The sequence below is a fragment of the Macaca mulatta genome, chromosome 20 (genome assembly GCF_049350105.2).
Source record: "Macaca mulatta isolate MMU2019108-1 chromosome 20, T2T-MMU8v2.0, whole genome shotgun sequence".
In the NCBI taxonomy this organism is placed as follows: domain Eukaryota; kingdom Metazoa; phylum Chordata; class Mammalia; order Primates; family Cercopithecidae; genus Macaca; species Macaca mulatta.
The window spans coordinates 45,274,474-45,289,816 of NC_133425.1; the positions used below are offsets into that span (position 1 = coordinate 45,274,474).

A 15,343-nucleotide genomic window follows, 5' to 3' on the forward strand; every position below is an offset into this window, starting at 1 on the left:
CCATACCCTCCTAATTTTTTTTTAATTTTTTGCAGAGAGGGGGTTTCGCCATGTTGCCCAGGCTGGTCTCAAACTCCTGAGCTCAAGCGATTCACCTGCCTCGGTTTCTCAAAGTATTGGGATTACAGGCCTAAGCCACCACTACAGCCAGCCAAGGTCATTTCTGAATGAGCATGGGGCCCTGGAAGCCCAGGAGGCAGCTGGTAATGCATACATGAGATCCTCCCCCTGAGCAAGGCAGGACATGGGGCTGCTGGAGGGACTGTGGCCCCAGGAGGTAGAACCAGGACCAACACAGGGAGGAAACTGCAGCTTCATGTGTGAAATTCAAGCTAAAAAGGCACAGATGAGGCCAAGGCGGGCAGATTACCAGAGGTTAGGAGTTTGAGACCAGCCTGGCCAACATGGTGAAACTCTGTCTCTATTAAGAACATAAAAATTAGCCAGGCATGGTGGCACACGCCTGTAATCCCAGCTACTTGGGAGGCTGAGGCAGGAATCGCTTGAGCCTGGGAGGTGCGGGTTGCAGTGAGCCAAGATTGTGCCACTGCACTCCAGCCTGGCTGACAGAGCAAGACTCTGTCTCAAAAAAACAAAGCAATAACAACAACAACAAAAAGGCACAGATGTGCCACAGAGGTAGTGAGCTCCCTGGGAGTGAAAGTGTGTACGTCCAGGCTAGATGAAACCAAAGATGCCAGAAACACACCCAAAGAAGTGTAAATGAAGTGACCTCCAAGGTTCCTTTTCAACCTGTGTTTTTCAGGTTCGGAGAGGTTCAAAGGCAAAAACAGTGAATCTTCCCAACATGTGTGTCTGGCCCCCTGGCTGGCCGGTGTCTTCCTAAGGGGCACAGGGCATCTGCAGGGGCTATCCTGGGCACTGAGAACCCGTGCACTGCTTGCTGCTCTCCAGAGACCCCAGCACTCTCTGTGGCCTCCACCCCAGACAGAAACCTGCCTCCTCTTTCCATCTCCCCACTCCTGGGCACCTGCTTCCCCTCCCTCTTCCCCTCCCTGGCGACTCTCAGGAGCTGATGATTGTCTCTCCTCTCTCGAAGTTCAAAACTGCAGCCATAGGGGGCAAGGGACAAAGGCACATATCTTGTTCAGGAACCAAAAATATACTGTATGTTGCTGGTGGCTCCAAGGTTCTGCAGCCTCCAGGCCAAGGAGGTCCCCCCGCCCTGTCTTCCAGCCTGAATGTGGCAGTCATACCACCCCAGTTGCCCTCTCCGGCCATGCCCAACTCCCTAACTAAGCCCAGATGGTCATCACTCTGCCTTCAGGCAGGTAAAATTCAGTGCAACAGGAGTTAGGTGAACAGTATGTTTTATTTAATTAGGATCAACAGAAGAGATAAACCTCACAGCAGGATAGGGAATGACAACACTGCAAAAAATAATTCATGCCCAGGTAACGAAAGGGCAAATTTCAATTACAGAGAAAACAGGGGGAGAAAAAGTTTCCCGAGCACCTCCAAGGAGGGAGGCAGTGAAGAGTTTGCAAAACCTAGACCTGTGGGCCCAGGATGGTCTAGAAAGCAAGGCAATCAAGTGGACAAAACACCCGTTCCTCTCTCTCCTTGTCATAGACAAACCAGCCTAAGTATGCAGGACTGGGTAGGCCAAGGGAGCTGAGTCCTGGCAGACAGGCGTAGGGGCGACAAGAGATCTGCCAGGGCCACTGGGCAAGCTCGCAACCCACCAGGCACAGTCTCAAAAAAATGCTGTCCTTGCATGGAGACAGAACAAATGTTCTAATCCTAATAACAGTCATCAGATCTCTCAGCAAGTCCTTAGCACCCCACCTGCCCTTGCCCCCAGCCCCACCAGCCCTGACAGAACCCTAGTCTTATGCCCTGCCCTAGCCTTGGAAAATCCAATCTCACCTCTCACACTAGAACAAGGCAAAGAAACCCCTCCACCCCCTGCCGAGAGAATGGCCTCATCTTCTAAGCCTCTGTTTCTCATGCTTACCCTGGAAATGGGAGGCTGGCCTGGATGACCTCCTCTGGGGTGATGGGCTGCAGATCCCTAACCCACCATCACTTGGGTGCCAACTATAAATGAAAAGTGCATAGTGATGACAGCCCAACAACGATGTGTATGTACTTAACGCCTCTGAAAAATGGTTAAGATGGGCCATGCAAGGTGCCTCATGCCTGCAATCCCAGCACTTTGGGAGGCCGAGGCAGGAGAATTCCCTGAGGCTTGGCATCCGACACCAGCCGGGGCAACAGAGCCCCATCTCTACAAATAATAAAATAAAGAAATTAGCCAGGTGAGGTGGTGCATGCCTGTAGTCCTAGCTACTCGGGTGGCTGAGGTGAGAGGATTGCTTGAGCCCAGGAGTTCAAGGCTGCAGTGAACTATGATCATGTCACTGCACTCCAGCCTGGGGGACAAAGCAAGATCCTGTCTGTAAAAAAGGAAAAAAAAATGGTTAAGATGGTAAATTTTAAGTTACGTATATTTTATCAAAATTGTTTAAAAGCAGGAGTTGGGGGATGAAGAGATCTGAGCCCCTCCTCAGACCAGCCAGGTGAGCATCTTCAGGACCTGGGCCCAGGAATATGCAATTTAACCAGCTTTATTGTAGGTGATGGTGATAGGCATGACAGCTGGGGATCCACTCAACTGTATGAAGCCGCCCTCTCCCCAAATGAAGGCTCCCCAGCATAATGCCTTGGATTCCTTCAATAAATACTTCTTCTGCAAATGAATATTCAAAACAGTGAGTTCTCCAAGTTTCACAGCACAAGCAAATCTTTTTCTGTATGTGTTCCCCCTCCAAAATGAACCCTCAAGAAGCACGAGCATAGCCCAGGCCTCTCTGTCTCCCTGCTCCTAGTCTTTGCTCCGAAGGTGACGTCAGCCCCAGCACCCCCATTATCTGGGAGAGGGAAATTGCTGTTAAATTAGCACATCCACAGAGCCCCATTTTATATCCCAATTCAGAAGATGACATGAACATCTGCTTTCACTTCAAGACATTAATTTTCAATTATTGGAGAAAAACAAAATTAGTCCTGACAAATTGCTGGCGAATACAAGCTCTTGTCTGGTGGTTCATAATAATAACTTCGGGGGCCCACAATTAGTGTCTCGGACGGAGTTTCCTGATGGATCCCTGTCATCTGGAGGCAGTGGCAGCAGGGCAGCGCCTCACACCGCGGTGTGTCAGGCAGGAGGATGCTCCAACAACCCGCAGCTGGAAGGTCACTGCTTCTTGGACGACCAGGTTTAGAGAACTAAGGAATTAAGGTTTCCTCTTTCTGGGGAAGGCGGGGAAGGACAGAAGATAGGGGGCAGGCATCTAAAAAATATCCACCTTAACCATGTTCAGCTTTGAATATTTTTCAAGGTTTTCTCCTCCTGTTCAGTAGCAAGATTTTGCACACTTAGACGGGAATGCAAATCACTCCTGAGTCCTCACTGGGCACACTGGGATCACCTGATAGGATCGCCTTATGATTGGAGTTTGCCGTCTGCAATGGGAGAAGGACAGATGACATGGTTTTCTTATGAGGCCCCTTCTACCCTTCTATATGACGTCATTCAGGATCCCAAATCCAGAACTCAACGGCTCCAGACTCTGAGATACAAATGCCTATTAATCTTCTATAAGAAAAAACTGTTTGCCGGGGTCCCATCGACCCAGAACCTGGTTCAGCCCGAGTTGTAGTCTCCAGAAAAAAAAAAGAAAGAAAACTCTGAATTTGCCAGCCTCAATGACCCCAAATCCAGAGAACAACCCACTTGATAAGAGATTATCAACACTGTAATCTCATTTGATGGGTTTTTATGTATCTTGGCTGCTTTAGTTACTATATCAATAAGAAGCCACTGAAATGTGAATGAGTTGAAGAATTCAGAGATAACGACGTGGCCGCCTTTGAATTTGACTTGTCACAATTGAAACCAGAGTGTGTTTGCCCAGCTAAGATGTTCAGACTCTTGAGGGGGGTGAGGCAAGAGGTAGGGGAGGTAAACAGAGGGAGGCAGGTTAAAAAAGAAAGAAAGAAAACAAAACAACAACTACAACAACAAAGGGAAATTATATCTTTAAAAAGAGAATGAAAGACATTGTTACTTCCAAAGTCAACTTGGTAACTGAGCTCCGACATTGTGTAATTGACTTTGCAAGTAGAACAACAGCAACGTAACAAAGAAAATGTCAGTGTTTTCACAGCACCAATCTATAACGCTGGGAGGCCGTCCCGCTGTCAGCCAGGGCTGACAATACAATAGCTTTCAAAGGGATATTACCATCATGCTTTTATTCCTGACATCAATCAAGACAAAGAGAATCCTTTTCACAAGACATTAAAAATCAAACCTTTGTACAAGAAGATAGGTAAAACAGCATTCTCCTTAAAGACAGCCACATGGAGCAATCAGCTAATTGGCGCTCCTTGAAAGCAGTAAAGTATTTTTATTTACTGAGTGTACAACCCCAATCGTTGGCTGCCACCGATCCTGGCAGGTAAGCTATGAATCAAAAGTTTCCATTAGCATTTCCTCACTCACTTCACCCTGCCTCTCCCACAGTAGGCTGAGGGAGCTGACAGCCAGCCCCAAAAACTTCAAGCGGGATGTAACCAATCCAGCCTCAATTGATCCATTTTGGGTGAGAAACTTCTCTGATTACCCACTAACGTGTCCATGCACAAGATGCCCTTGCAAGCTGATGGGAATTTGCAAAAATTGTCCAATTTTCCAACCACAGTGTATCAGGGTGTTCCTGGCTACTCAAATAATGGGGACCCCACTAACAGTTTTCAAGGTATTCTACTGTAATCGCCCTAGACTCACAGATATGAAGGAACCCTGATATCTTCTGCAAATGTTTTCAAGACATAAAGATAATACTCTTTGCAAACACCAGCGTACCGTGGACAAGGCTGGGCTTTGCTTCAACCAGTGGCCAGGAAAGGCAAGTCCATTCTAACCTACGTCAAACAAAGAGTGAACTAAAACCCACCCACCACCTTGACAAAAATGATGGGCCCATCAGGAAATCCAGCCATCCTCTGCCTGCTTACTTTCAAGACAGTTTCAGATGCCTGCATCTCAGAAGTTGTTGACACTTACAGAAAACTGCAAGTCCAGAAGCAGGAAGTTAGAGAGCCTCATGTTTCGAAGAGGTCATTTCCTAGACACTTTCCAAGCCACTGACATCTTACAGCCTTCCAACCTTCCAAGATGCCCTGTCCCCACATCCAGTCCAGGCTTGACAGAGCCACTGGTCTAGGTGGTCACAAGTCTCAGACCATTGTTGAGGAGGAGTGGGAGCAAGAACTCTCTCTGCAGGAGGGCTGTTGGGAACTCAGAGCCGAAGGCTCTGTGTCTTGCCCCTTTGGTACCCTACAGACCATCTGCCACAAAGTCCAGTCATTCAAAGACAGGGACAGCACTCTCAGCATCTGCAGCAAAAAAGGATGTTTTTACTTTTCAGCTATAATGGGATACCGTTGTTTATTTTTAAACAGAATTTGAACAGGTGCCGTTCACTTCACTACAGAATGGACAGAAATTTTAAAAGAAGAGGGAACTGGTCCTAACACTGCCTTGAAAAAGCATATACTCCCACCACCACCACCTAAATCAGCCTTTTTCAAAGAGCCAGGCAGCATGTCTGCACCATCAGCCTCAGTGGTAGGTTCCTTTCATTTACACATCCAAATGAACAGTTAAGAGAAATCAATGCATCTAATTGCCAGACTATTAAATCCTACATCAGGGGAAGAATTCCACAGCCACTAGCTTAAGAGTTGGCTACCGATATAGCAATTATTGCAACTTTCTATTAGATTGAACCAGATCCCCAGCCTTTCGTCTCCAGCTAGGAACGCTGTACTCAAGTGCTCCAGTTTCCTGCCTTCCTGGTTCCCCCTCCTCCTCCTCTGTTAACACACTGTAGCATGCCACAACATCGCCAGGGCTGGCTGCTTCTTCTGAATTACTTTATGACTGTAAAGTCACCGGCATTTTGCACCTTTCATTATCAATGCACGCTAGGCACCTTATGGTTAACCGTTTAGCAGGATTCCTCTGCCAGAGGCACATAGTTATCTTATTTTATTGCTTATTAAGTTTTTGCAAGGAAACAGGTGTAAGAATCTAAACAGCAATTACTAGACATAAAGGATGTTTTCTAGAATGAAACAAGCCCTTCCAAAGCTGGGAATCAATAACTTAATTGAGGAGGGGGGATTAAATATTAGGATTAAATGTTAGCTACCCCACTCCACATAGAAAGCTAAAGACCCTATAAAGGATTTGTTTTGCCCTTCCTACAAGATCACGTACATTTAGCCAAACAAATCTCAACAATTTATACTTGTATGTGGTCTCAGCTGAATCGAGAAACCTGTAACCTCAGAACGCCTCTATTTATTACATCTCAATTATTTCCATGGAAACACGCGCAATGTTCCCAAGTCCCTAGACCACCAAATTTATAAGATGGACTTTGAGGAGCTACACGCTGGCAGAAGAGGAAGACAAAGAAGGGGAAGGGAGTGCCGAGAAGTCACTGTGGGTACTTTGGGATATTAGGGTTGGGGGGTGCATGGACATAGCCTGAGCGCTAATTAATATTAAGAACTGTAATTAACAGGCAGTTGCTAGACAGAGAAAATTGACAGTATTAAAATTATTCAAAAGCTTTAAGCTAAGGCAAGGGAAAAGATGTATCCGTTTTCTCTATAAATGAAGAGGCTGTTGCATGGATCTAAGAAAGCCATGGGGTGAAAGGGGATAGGCCTCCTTAATGTTGAGTGACAGAGAGAACTGCAGAGGTAATCGTTAACCAAACCACCTGATATCATCAGCCGAAATAACATCAGTGAGCATGATGAGAACAGCCCGGGAAAATGAGGCCAAAATTATCAGAGAGCAAATCACTGCAACCACCACACCACACCACACCACCAGGAAACAAAAAAGGGGAGAAAGGTGTATGGAGGGAAAATCGGTCAGAAAAATGTGACTTTTATAACACTCCTGGCTTTAGGGTTTTTTTGTTTTGTTTTGTTTTTCAATAAAATTACAAGGCTTTTGAAAGCCTTGAGGCTTTCTCCCCTCTGCCCTACTGCCCCGACCCCCTTCCCTATTTACTAGGTGTCCTCCCTGTGAGCTGGGTTTTCCAAAGGACAAACACACCGCAGGGACAAGTGACCCCACTCCAGAAGAGACGTTGTGTCCGTGAGTGGGAAGTGAGACCACCCCAGCCCCCAGAGGCCAGTTTTATTTTCAAAGCAGCAATGCCTGTGCTTTCAAATCACACTTTCTGAGCATCCATTCGAAATTGTTATATTTCTGTCTTTCCTTCCTGCTATGGGCTTTCACATTTCCGAGATCAATTACAAATTACAGTCAAGTGACTTTCACAGCAGAATGCTCCGGGCTGGGGAAGTCCACAAAGCCTCTACATTAGCCCTGACACACAGCAGTGGAGGCAAAATAAAATAAAATAAAACGTAAAAGACACCGCTGTTGCTTAAGAAGCACTTTCAAGCATCTTTAAAGGTGAAGACCTTATCGTTTCAAACACTTGGTGTGGAGCTGTCCACACTCAAGCACACACTTTTGAATATTGCTTGAGAGAAAGAGGGGGCAGTTCTTGAAAAGCAATAAATTCCTCACCTGCTGGAAACTCTTATCTATCCAAATTATCTTCTCTCTTAATTTCTCCCTTGATAAGTGGCCACATCTCCACCCTCTTCACCCCAGTAAACTGAATAAAAGGTAAAATGGTGAGAGACAGGGGTTGTAGCTGCTTTTGGGAAATGCAAAAAGCCATGGGAAGAATCGGGGGTCTCCGACTCCGCAGACAGAACGGCTCTGTGTGGCTGATATTTACAACACCCAGTATCGAAACGCCTCCACTGGTCTCCTGTTCACCTTGCTGTCTTTCTCCTATCAACCTGCTTGAACCGTCTGCTACACATACACACATACACATTTGAGAGAGGCACTCACTAAAAATCTTTTCAAGGCTCATTTCATGAAAGGCTGAAGACCAATTCTTAAGTCTTTCTCAGAGATCCACAGAGTGGTTTTAGAACTCGGTTCAAGCAACTCTGAAACACCCACCCATCTGTTCACTGCAAACTGCTCTCCCTTTACTTTCTGGGTCTCACCTTCTAACATAAGGAGGTTTGGAGAAATTGATTGGAAATCTAGGTAAGCAAGCTTTGCATCTTGACGGAAAAATCGGCTTCTATACTTAGGTTTAACTCAAAATCAACTGCCTGAGTTAAATAAAACTGTTTTTCCAACCAGAAATTCCAATTCCACATTTTCTTCTGGGTCGCCTCTTAAGTGGCTCCTGAAGGAGTGAGCAGTGAGCCAGGGAAAGAGAAAAGAAATCCAGTATTATTTCAAGCCGTAGAGCCCTTCCATCAGCAAAAGAGAAACATCCACCCTTCTTTCCCGTCCTCTTCTTGGAGTCTCTCTTCTGGTTTCCCTGTCCCCCAATCAACACCCTCTGAATCCCCAGGTCTGTGGAGCAGGCCAGGCCGTCCCGGATTGGGAGACCTGCCAGGGTGAGGGGAACAAGACCAACTTCTCTCAGGGAAAAGGAGGAGTAGGAACGGGTCGGGCGCTCCGTTTGGATTCAGTTGGTCTTCTAATATGACGGGGAGGGTCTCTGCTGGGCTGGGGGCAGTCCCTCCGGGGACTTCAGGAGGACAGAACTGACGGGTGTCTCAAGATCCTCCTTGCCAGATTCAGTTCCAGCCATTCCAGCCAGGCGCAAGGTTGGCAGGAAGGGAGCGGGGCCCCAGCGCCTTCCCGCGCAGGCCTCCAGGAAATGAACTTTTCAGAGCAGAACTGGGCTCAGGCCAGAGGTCATCAGGGGAGCTGGGAGAAGACAAGGGCCTGGGGGCTTTTGGCTTCGTAGACTTAGCTGCGCTCATCGTTCTCTCCCTCCTCGATCATCTCCCATCTCACAGCCGGGCGCCCGGGCACCCAACCGAGGGGCTGGAATCGGGACAAAGCAGCAGGCAAGGCCTGGAAAGGCCAGCCGCGGGGAGAGGAGGCCAGGGGAGGGGCTCCGCTGCAGGCGCGCGGCCTTTCCCCGGGGCCTCTACTCTCCAGGGGTCCCCTCAGGCCGGGGGCCCTCGGTGGAATTAAGAAGCAAAGCGTGGAGACGAAGGGATGGGTGTGTGTATCCATATATCTGCAGCTCCCCACAAACGCGCGCACCCCGGGGAGCCGGCACAGAAAGCCGGCCTGGGTGTCGAGGGTGCCGGTGCCCGGGGTCAGATCTGGGACGCCCTCCGCGGAGAGGCGCGCACCGCGGCCGCTGCGCTCCCCTGAGGACCCGCGTCTCGCCGGCGCGGCACAGACAATGAACTCCTGGAGGAGGCTCCCTGCCCGGTGGGCCTCGGTGGAGGAGGCAGGAAGTGCAGGGGCCCGGGCCTGGAGAAGGCCTGGGCAGTAGGCGGGAGGGGGCGCCTGGCAGCCGGGGCGAGGGCGCGGCGCCCGGGGCGCTCGCGGGCAGCGCCCGCCGCTCCCCGCGTCCTCGGGCGACCAGACAGGGGCCAAAGAGAGCCAGCGAGGCCCGGGGCCAGCGAGGGCGGCCTCGGAGCTGTCGGCCTGCCGGGCGCCCGTCCTCGCCACCTCTTCCTTCCTCCTGCCGCCCGCCCGCCGCCGCCGAGATTCGCAATCCCCGCCAAGTCGGGCCCGCACCCCTTGATTGGCCACACGGGCCCGGGGCCCGCACGGAGGGAGCGGCAAGGGCCCCTTAGCGGCGCCCCCAGGCCTGGGTCCCCCGCGGGCGACGGCGCCGGGTCCGGGCGGGGAGGGTGTCCGCGGCGTACCCCCTCCGCCTCCGCCGCCGCCGCCGCCGCCGCCGCCTCCGCCTCCCGCTCCCGGCTTCCTCCTCCCCCTCCTCCGCCTCCGCCTCCGCCTCCGCCTCCTCCGCCGCCTCCTCCTCCTCCTCTCCGCTCGCTCGCGCGGGTCCCCGGCCGCCCGCCCGCTCGCCGGTCTCTCCTCCCTCGCTCCCTCCCTCCTCGCTCGCTCGCTCGCTCGCGCCTCCGCCGGGCCTCGCTCGCTCACCTTTCACCGAGCGCGGCTTCGCCTGCTTCCGCCTGGACATGTCCGGGGCTCCGGGCGCTCCGTCGCCCTCCGCAGCCGGCTCCCCCCGCCGCCCCCCGCCGCTCCGGGCAGCCCTTCTCCCCCTTCTCCTCCGCCTGTCTCTTGGAAACTTTTTTTTTTGCAGCCCGGTTGGCGGCTGTGGGGAGCGGACCGCAGGTCCGGGGCGGCCTCCCTTGGGGGGGCGGCCCGGGCCGGCCGAGGCCGCTCGAAGGCGGGGGGAGGCCCGGGGGGCGCGCCGGGGCCCTGCCTGTTGCAATGCGGCAGTCGGGGGCTCCCGGTCCAAGCGGCGGTCCCAGCGGCGCGGGGAGTCCGGAGGCCACTCGGCCGAGCCGAGTTATGCAAAAAAAAAAAAAAAAAAAAAAAGCCGCCCCCCTCCTCCTCCCAACCCCCCGCCGGCCCCCGGCCCCTGCGGCCCCCTCCTTCCCTCCCCCACCCTACCGCCACCCTCACCCTCCTCCTCCTTCTCCTCCTCCTCCGCCCCTTGCCGGATTTTTGTGCAAAGTTTGCAGGCGTCCGGCCACGCAGCCTGGTGCGGAGCTCACAATGAACCCATCTGAGGAGGGGGAACGGGGCTGGAGTTGAGGGTATCTCAAGGGGGGAGGAGACCGGGAGGCGGTCGGGAGCGCGGAAGCTCAGTACCCCCCGGAAAAAAAAAAGCCTTCAAATTATCCCCTGCCGCACAAAAATAATAATAATAATAATAAATATTAATGGCTCAAAAATGCCCAAGCGCCTGGTTTGGAGATTATGATGGGTGGGGGGCGGGGGTCCCTCAACTCAGCCTACTTGGTGGGGAGGCTCGAAACGGCCGCAGTGGCTCGGAAGCCGCGGCTCGGGGCCCCTGGCTCACGCCCCCTTCTCTGGCTCTCGGCTGGGTCCGGCGCCGGCCCCCCGGAGGAGGAAGGGGCGCGCGGGGGCGCTCAGGCGGCGGCCGGCAGGCGCGCCCGTGCCCGGGGCATCGCTCAGCCCGTGCGCCGGGCCGCCGCTGCCTGCCCTCGGGCTGCGGTGCTCAGCGCGAGGCGCGCAGCCGATCCCCAGGCCGGTGCCAAGTCGCCGGCCCCGCTAGCTGCCTCCATGGGCCAGGGGCTCGGAGAGGGGGGAGGCGGCGGCCGCGGTGGCGGAGGAGGAGGACGAGCAGGCGGCGGCGGCGGCGGCCGGGCTCCCGTCCTCCCGGGCAGCGGCGGCGGCGGCTGCGCCCCGGCTCCTCCGCGCTCCAGCCGGCGCCGGCCCGCCCGCCAGCCTCCCTCGCGCTCCTGTCTTCTTTGTGGTCGCTGGCTCTCCTCCTCCCGATCCGGCTGCTGGGGCTGCACTGCAGAGACACATAATAAAGCCAGGCTTGGCTGGAAATGTAGCCGGGTCCCAGCAGGAGGATGTGAGGAGCGGAGTCCCGGCGGGGGAGCGCTCTGATCCCGTGGGGCGCCCCGCACTGCTCCGGCTCGGATCAGACGGAGAGAGGGCCAACAGCACCGAGCGATGGACAGCGCTGGAAATACAGCTCCGGCCGCCCGCAAAACCCGGACCGCGGCGGCGGCGGCGGCGGCGGCAAGCACGGCGCGGGCGCGGGCACCGCACCGGCACGCGGGGCCGGGGCTCGGGCGCTGGCGGCACCGGGGGCAGGAGGAGGGAACAGACTTAGGGCCCACGCGGCTGTCAAGCTCGCCAAGACTCATGAGCCTCACAAACTGCAAAAAGTGAGAATGGGGGAGCAAATCGAGGTGGGCTGCCCTAGCATTGCCACCTCGCGATGTATGCCCCACGCACATGAACTATCCCGGTACCTGGCTCTGCCAGGTTGGCTTTTGCCCACGGGTCGGTGTTCAAAGACCACCCCTGCCCCACATCCAACAAATTCTTCCACCACTGGGCTAACCCCGTGCGCCCCCTACACCCGCATCTGTAGAATTCTCGCGCCTGGTGTTCACTTCCTCTGTCCGACTGTAAAAGAAACACCTTACCCCCGAGACACTGCAGGAGCACCCCCTCCCCGCGCAGTTGGCAGAAGAAATAAACCAGCTCCTACTTTCTGCGAGGTTTTACCCAGCCGCCAGGGGGCGCCGCCCGTCCCCGCAGCTCCTGAACCGGCTGAGACTCGGGTCTCCCGGCAGGCCCGGGAAGGGTTCAGATTTGGGAAAAGTCTTCCCAGGCGGCTCCCCTAAACCGTTCCTCTGGAGCCTCTCCCTCCCCCACTAACTGCAGGCGGCCAGGTGGGGAGCGGCCCCGACCTCGCCCCCCTCCCGGGCGAGTGGCGCCACCTCGGGCCGGCGCGCCCCGGAGCCAGGAGAACGGAGCGGGTGCACGGCGCGGCGCTGGGGGTTATCAATCTCTCGGATCGATAAGTTGCCACTTGGAGAGGGGAGGGCTACGTCCCCTCGGAGACGAGTTACCCAGGGCAACCTTTCACGGAAAAACCCGCTGCCCGCCGAGAACAGCGCCGGGGCCGGCCGGGCCGCGGCGCCCGCCCCACGCAGGGTGCCCGCTCCCCGCCGCTCCCCAGCCTGCCCGCCAGCCGGGCTCGGCCCCGCTCAGCTCTCTCCGCGGTCCCGCCGGGCCCTGCTCGCCAACCCCGTGCTGGGCTGATTGCCGAGGTAGATGCCACCCCCGCACCCCGGCGGCTGGGGAGCGCGGGCTGGAGGATGCAGAGAGGCCTGAGGCAGGGGGGCCAGGCGCGCGCGCCCTAGGCAGTCTCAGAGGTAGAGTCGGGTGACGGGCTAAACGCGACGCCTAGGTGGACACACTGACAGCGGGAGCCGGAAAGCGAGGCTCCCCGGAGGGGCGGGGGCCAGGACGGAGACGTCCCCTAACTAGACCTAAGCTCTGAGGGCCGCCCCTCCCCGGATTAGCGCTGCCATCCCCAGGCCACAGTCCTCCCCAGCTCGTGCGTTCAAGAGTGTCCAACATCTCGGCCTTCCCAGAGGGAATGGGAGCCGCCCCCCGCGGCCCAGAGATGGACGGGGTTAGGCTGAACCGGGGGTGCCAAGGGCCGAAGCGAGGGCAGGGGCCGCGAGGCGCCCGGGAAGGAACCAGGAAGGAGGGGCAGAATCAGCCGCTCCCCCCACCCCCGCCGGCGCCTGGGATCGAGGCCCGCGGCGAGTGGCTGACAGGCGGCAGATGGCACACGCTGGGGGAGGGGGGCGATTGGCCTCGGTTCTGGGGTGCCCCCGCCGTGGGCTGCCTCTGCTAGAGGGAGGGGGCGGGGAACGGCCCCTAGCTCGCCCGCCCAGGCTCTCTGGGGGGGCTAGAGACTGCCGATCCAGCCCAGCCGGGCGCCTGGAGAGTGAGGGGGCGGACAAAAGGAGCGCGGTGGGGAATGCGTGTGCGGGACGAAAGAGGGGCCGTCGGGGGAGGGGGTGGTTGGAGTCCCACGGGGCTATCCTTTTCCACCCGTAGGGGCCTGCTGAAGGCTGAGGACGGAGGTAGGGGCAACAGGATGGGGGGCCCGCAATAGCCCATCCTGACCTAATCTGAAAGGACGAGATCCTAGAGCCGCGCACAAAGTTTTCCCGGCCCCCTCCCACGAGTCGCCTGCACGCACGCCGCGTCCCGACGCTCCCCCCTCCCCCGCCAAGTTCCGCGTCTCCCAGCTCAGCAGCAGTCAGGGTGCAGAGGGAGCCGACCTTGTCCCCGCCTCGGCCCGGCCCGCTTCCTCTGAAGCTTGTTTCATTTTTAACTCCTTCCAGAAAAATGTTGTTTTAAGGAAAATCTCAAAGGAACAAAAAGCCAATAGTGCCTTCCTTATTTGCAATCCCCACTCCCACCGCTGAGCTCGGACTGCAAGGGCCTCAGGGGACACCAGGTGACACCTGGGCCTTGCTTCTCAAGGGTGACCTTGGACCAGAAAGGGTCAGTTTCAGGTGGTGGTTCATACCCCCCACCTGCCTACTTCTGGCAGGGAATAGGGGGTTCGGTCCTCTCCCCTGTGAGAAGGGGCCCCTCTGGCCTCTCCTTCCTTGTTGGAAAGTGAACAGCTGCTCCTGCCCTGCTCGGAGGAGCGGCGGTGGAAACCCACTGTAAGCTGTAAGGAGCAGGAGCCACCATCATAAATGCAAGAGAAATTCCAAGTTGAGCTTTTTGAGAACAAGTAAGACTTTGCCCACAAAAAGGTGATCTTCCTTCAAAGTCATAACTTGTCTGGAAGAGGGGAAACCTCTTGCCCAAGGCGGTGCCTTCCCCAACCATGGGATGCTCCTTAAGAATGTTTTTCCTAGACATGCAGCAACTGAGGCTTCTTCCTTGAATTTTCAAGAGGCAGGCGTCATTTTGAGCAGGCTGGTAAATGCACCAGGGTCTGGTGGGCTATGAAAACAAGATAGGACAATAAAGAAAACAAGGCAGTGTTCACTTTGTGGCCTCTGACCTAAGATCCCTGCAGAGCTCCCAGAGTTGCTCAAGAATGTTTTCCAGTAAGTGATCAAATGCCCACCTTTGGCCGGGCACCGTGGCTCACACCTGTAATCCCAGCACTTTGGGAAGCTGAGACGAGTGGATCACCTGCTGGGGAGGCCCTGGCTTATGCCTGTAATCCCAGCACTTTGGGAAGCTGAAGTGGGGGGATCATCTGAGGTCATGAGTTCGAGACCAGGACATCAGGACCACCCTATGAGATCCATGCTATCCGTTTTCTCATTTTGCAGATGCAAAAATAGAAGCACCGTCTCCCTTGCTCCAGGTTCCTCAGCTAGGTGGTAAAGGAGGCTGGATTGGAAAATGGATGGAATTGGCTCCTAAGCCTGGCCATGGTAGCCTTTGTCTGAGCTGTGACAACTCTGGCTTAGAAGCCCCCCAGCTCCTTTGTGCCCCAGGTCCTTTGCACACACTCTTCACAGCTGGGAACTCTATTCTCCATCCCCCTGCTTGGCTCCTTCCTCCTTCTTCATAGGGCTCCCAGTAGACCACCTTTGAGACTGTTCTGTGGCCTTTTTGTACTGTATTTTAATTTATTATCAGAATTGATCAAAACTATAAGTAAATAATTATCTTTGTGGCTATTTATTTATTTATTTGAGACAGAGTCTTACTCTGTTGCCCAGGCTGGAGTGCAGTGGCGTGATCCTGGTTCACTGCAACCTCTACCTCCTGGGCTCAAGCAATTCTCATGCCTCAGTCTCCCGAGTAGCTGGGATTACAGGCGCCCACCACCACGCCCAGCTAATTTTTGTATTTTTAGTAGAGACTTTCACCATGTTGGCCAGGCTGGTCTCGAACTCCAGACCTCAAGTGATCCACCCATCTCAGCCT

General features: G+C 54.9%; 1 protein-coding gene across 2 annotated transcripts in view; it reads right to left on the reverse strand.

Moving 5' to 3' along the window:
* Positions 1-10,447, reverse strand: part of ZNF423 (zinc finger protein 423) — a 364,117-nt gene extending 353,670 nt beyond the window's left edge. For both annotated transcript variants that reach the window (XR_013411580.1, XM_077985612.1), the window contains exon 1: positions 10,070-10,447. Coding sequence is in view for 1 of the 2 variants with exons in the window: in XM_077985612.1 (XP_077841738.1) it covers positions 10,070-10,109 (40 nt within the window). In the remaining variant the exon portion in view is untranslated. The remainder of the gene's footprint in view (positions 1-10,069) is intronic.
* Positions 10,448-15,343: the final 4,896 nt, after the last annotated feature.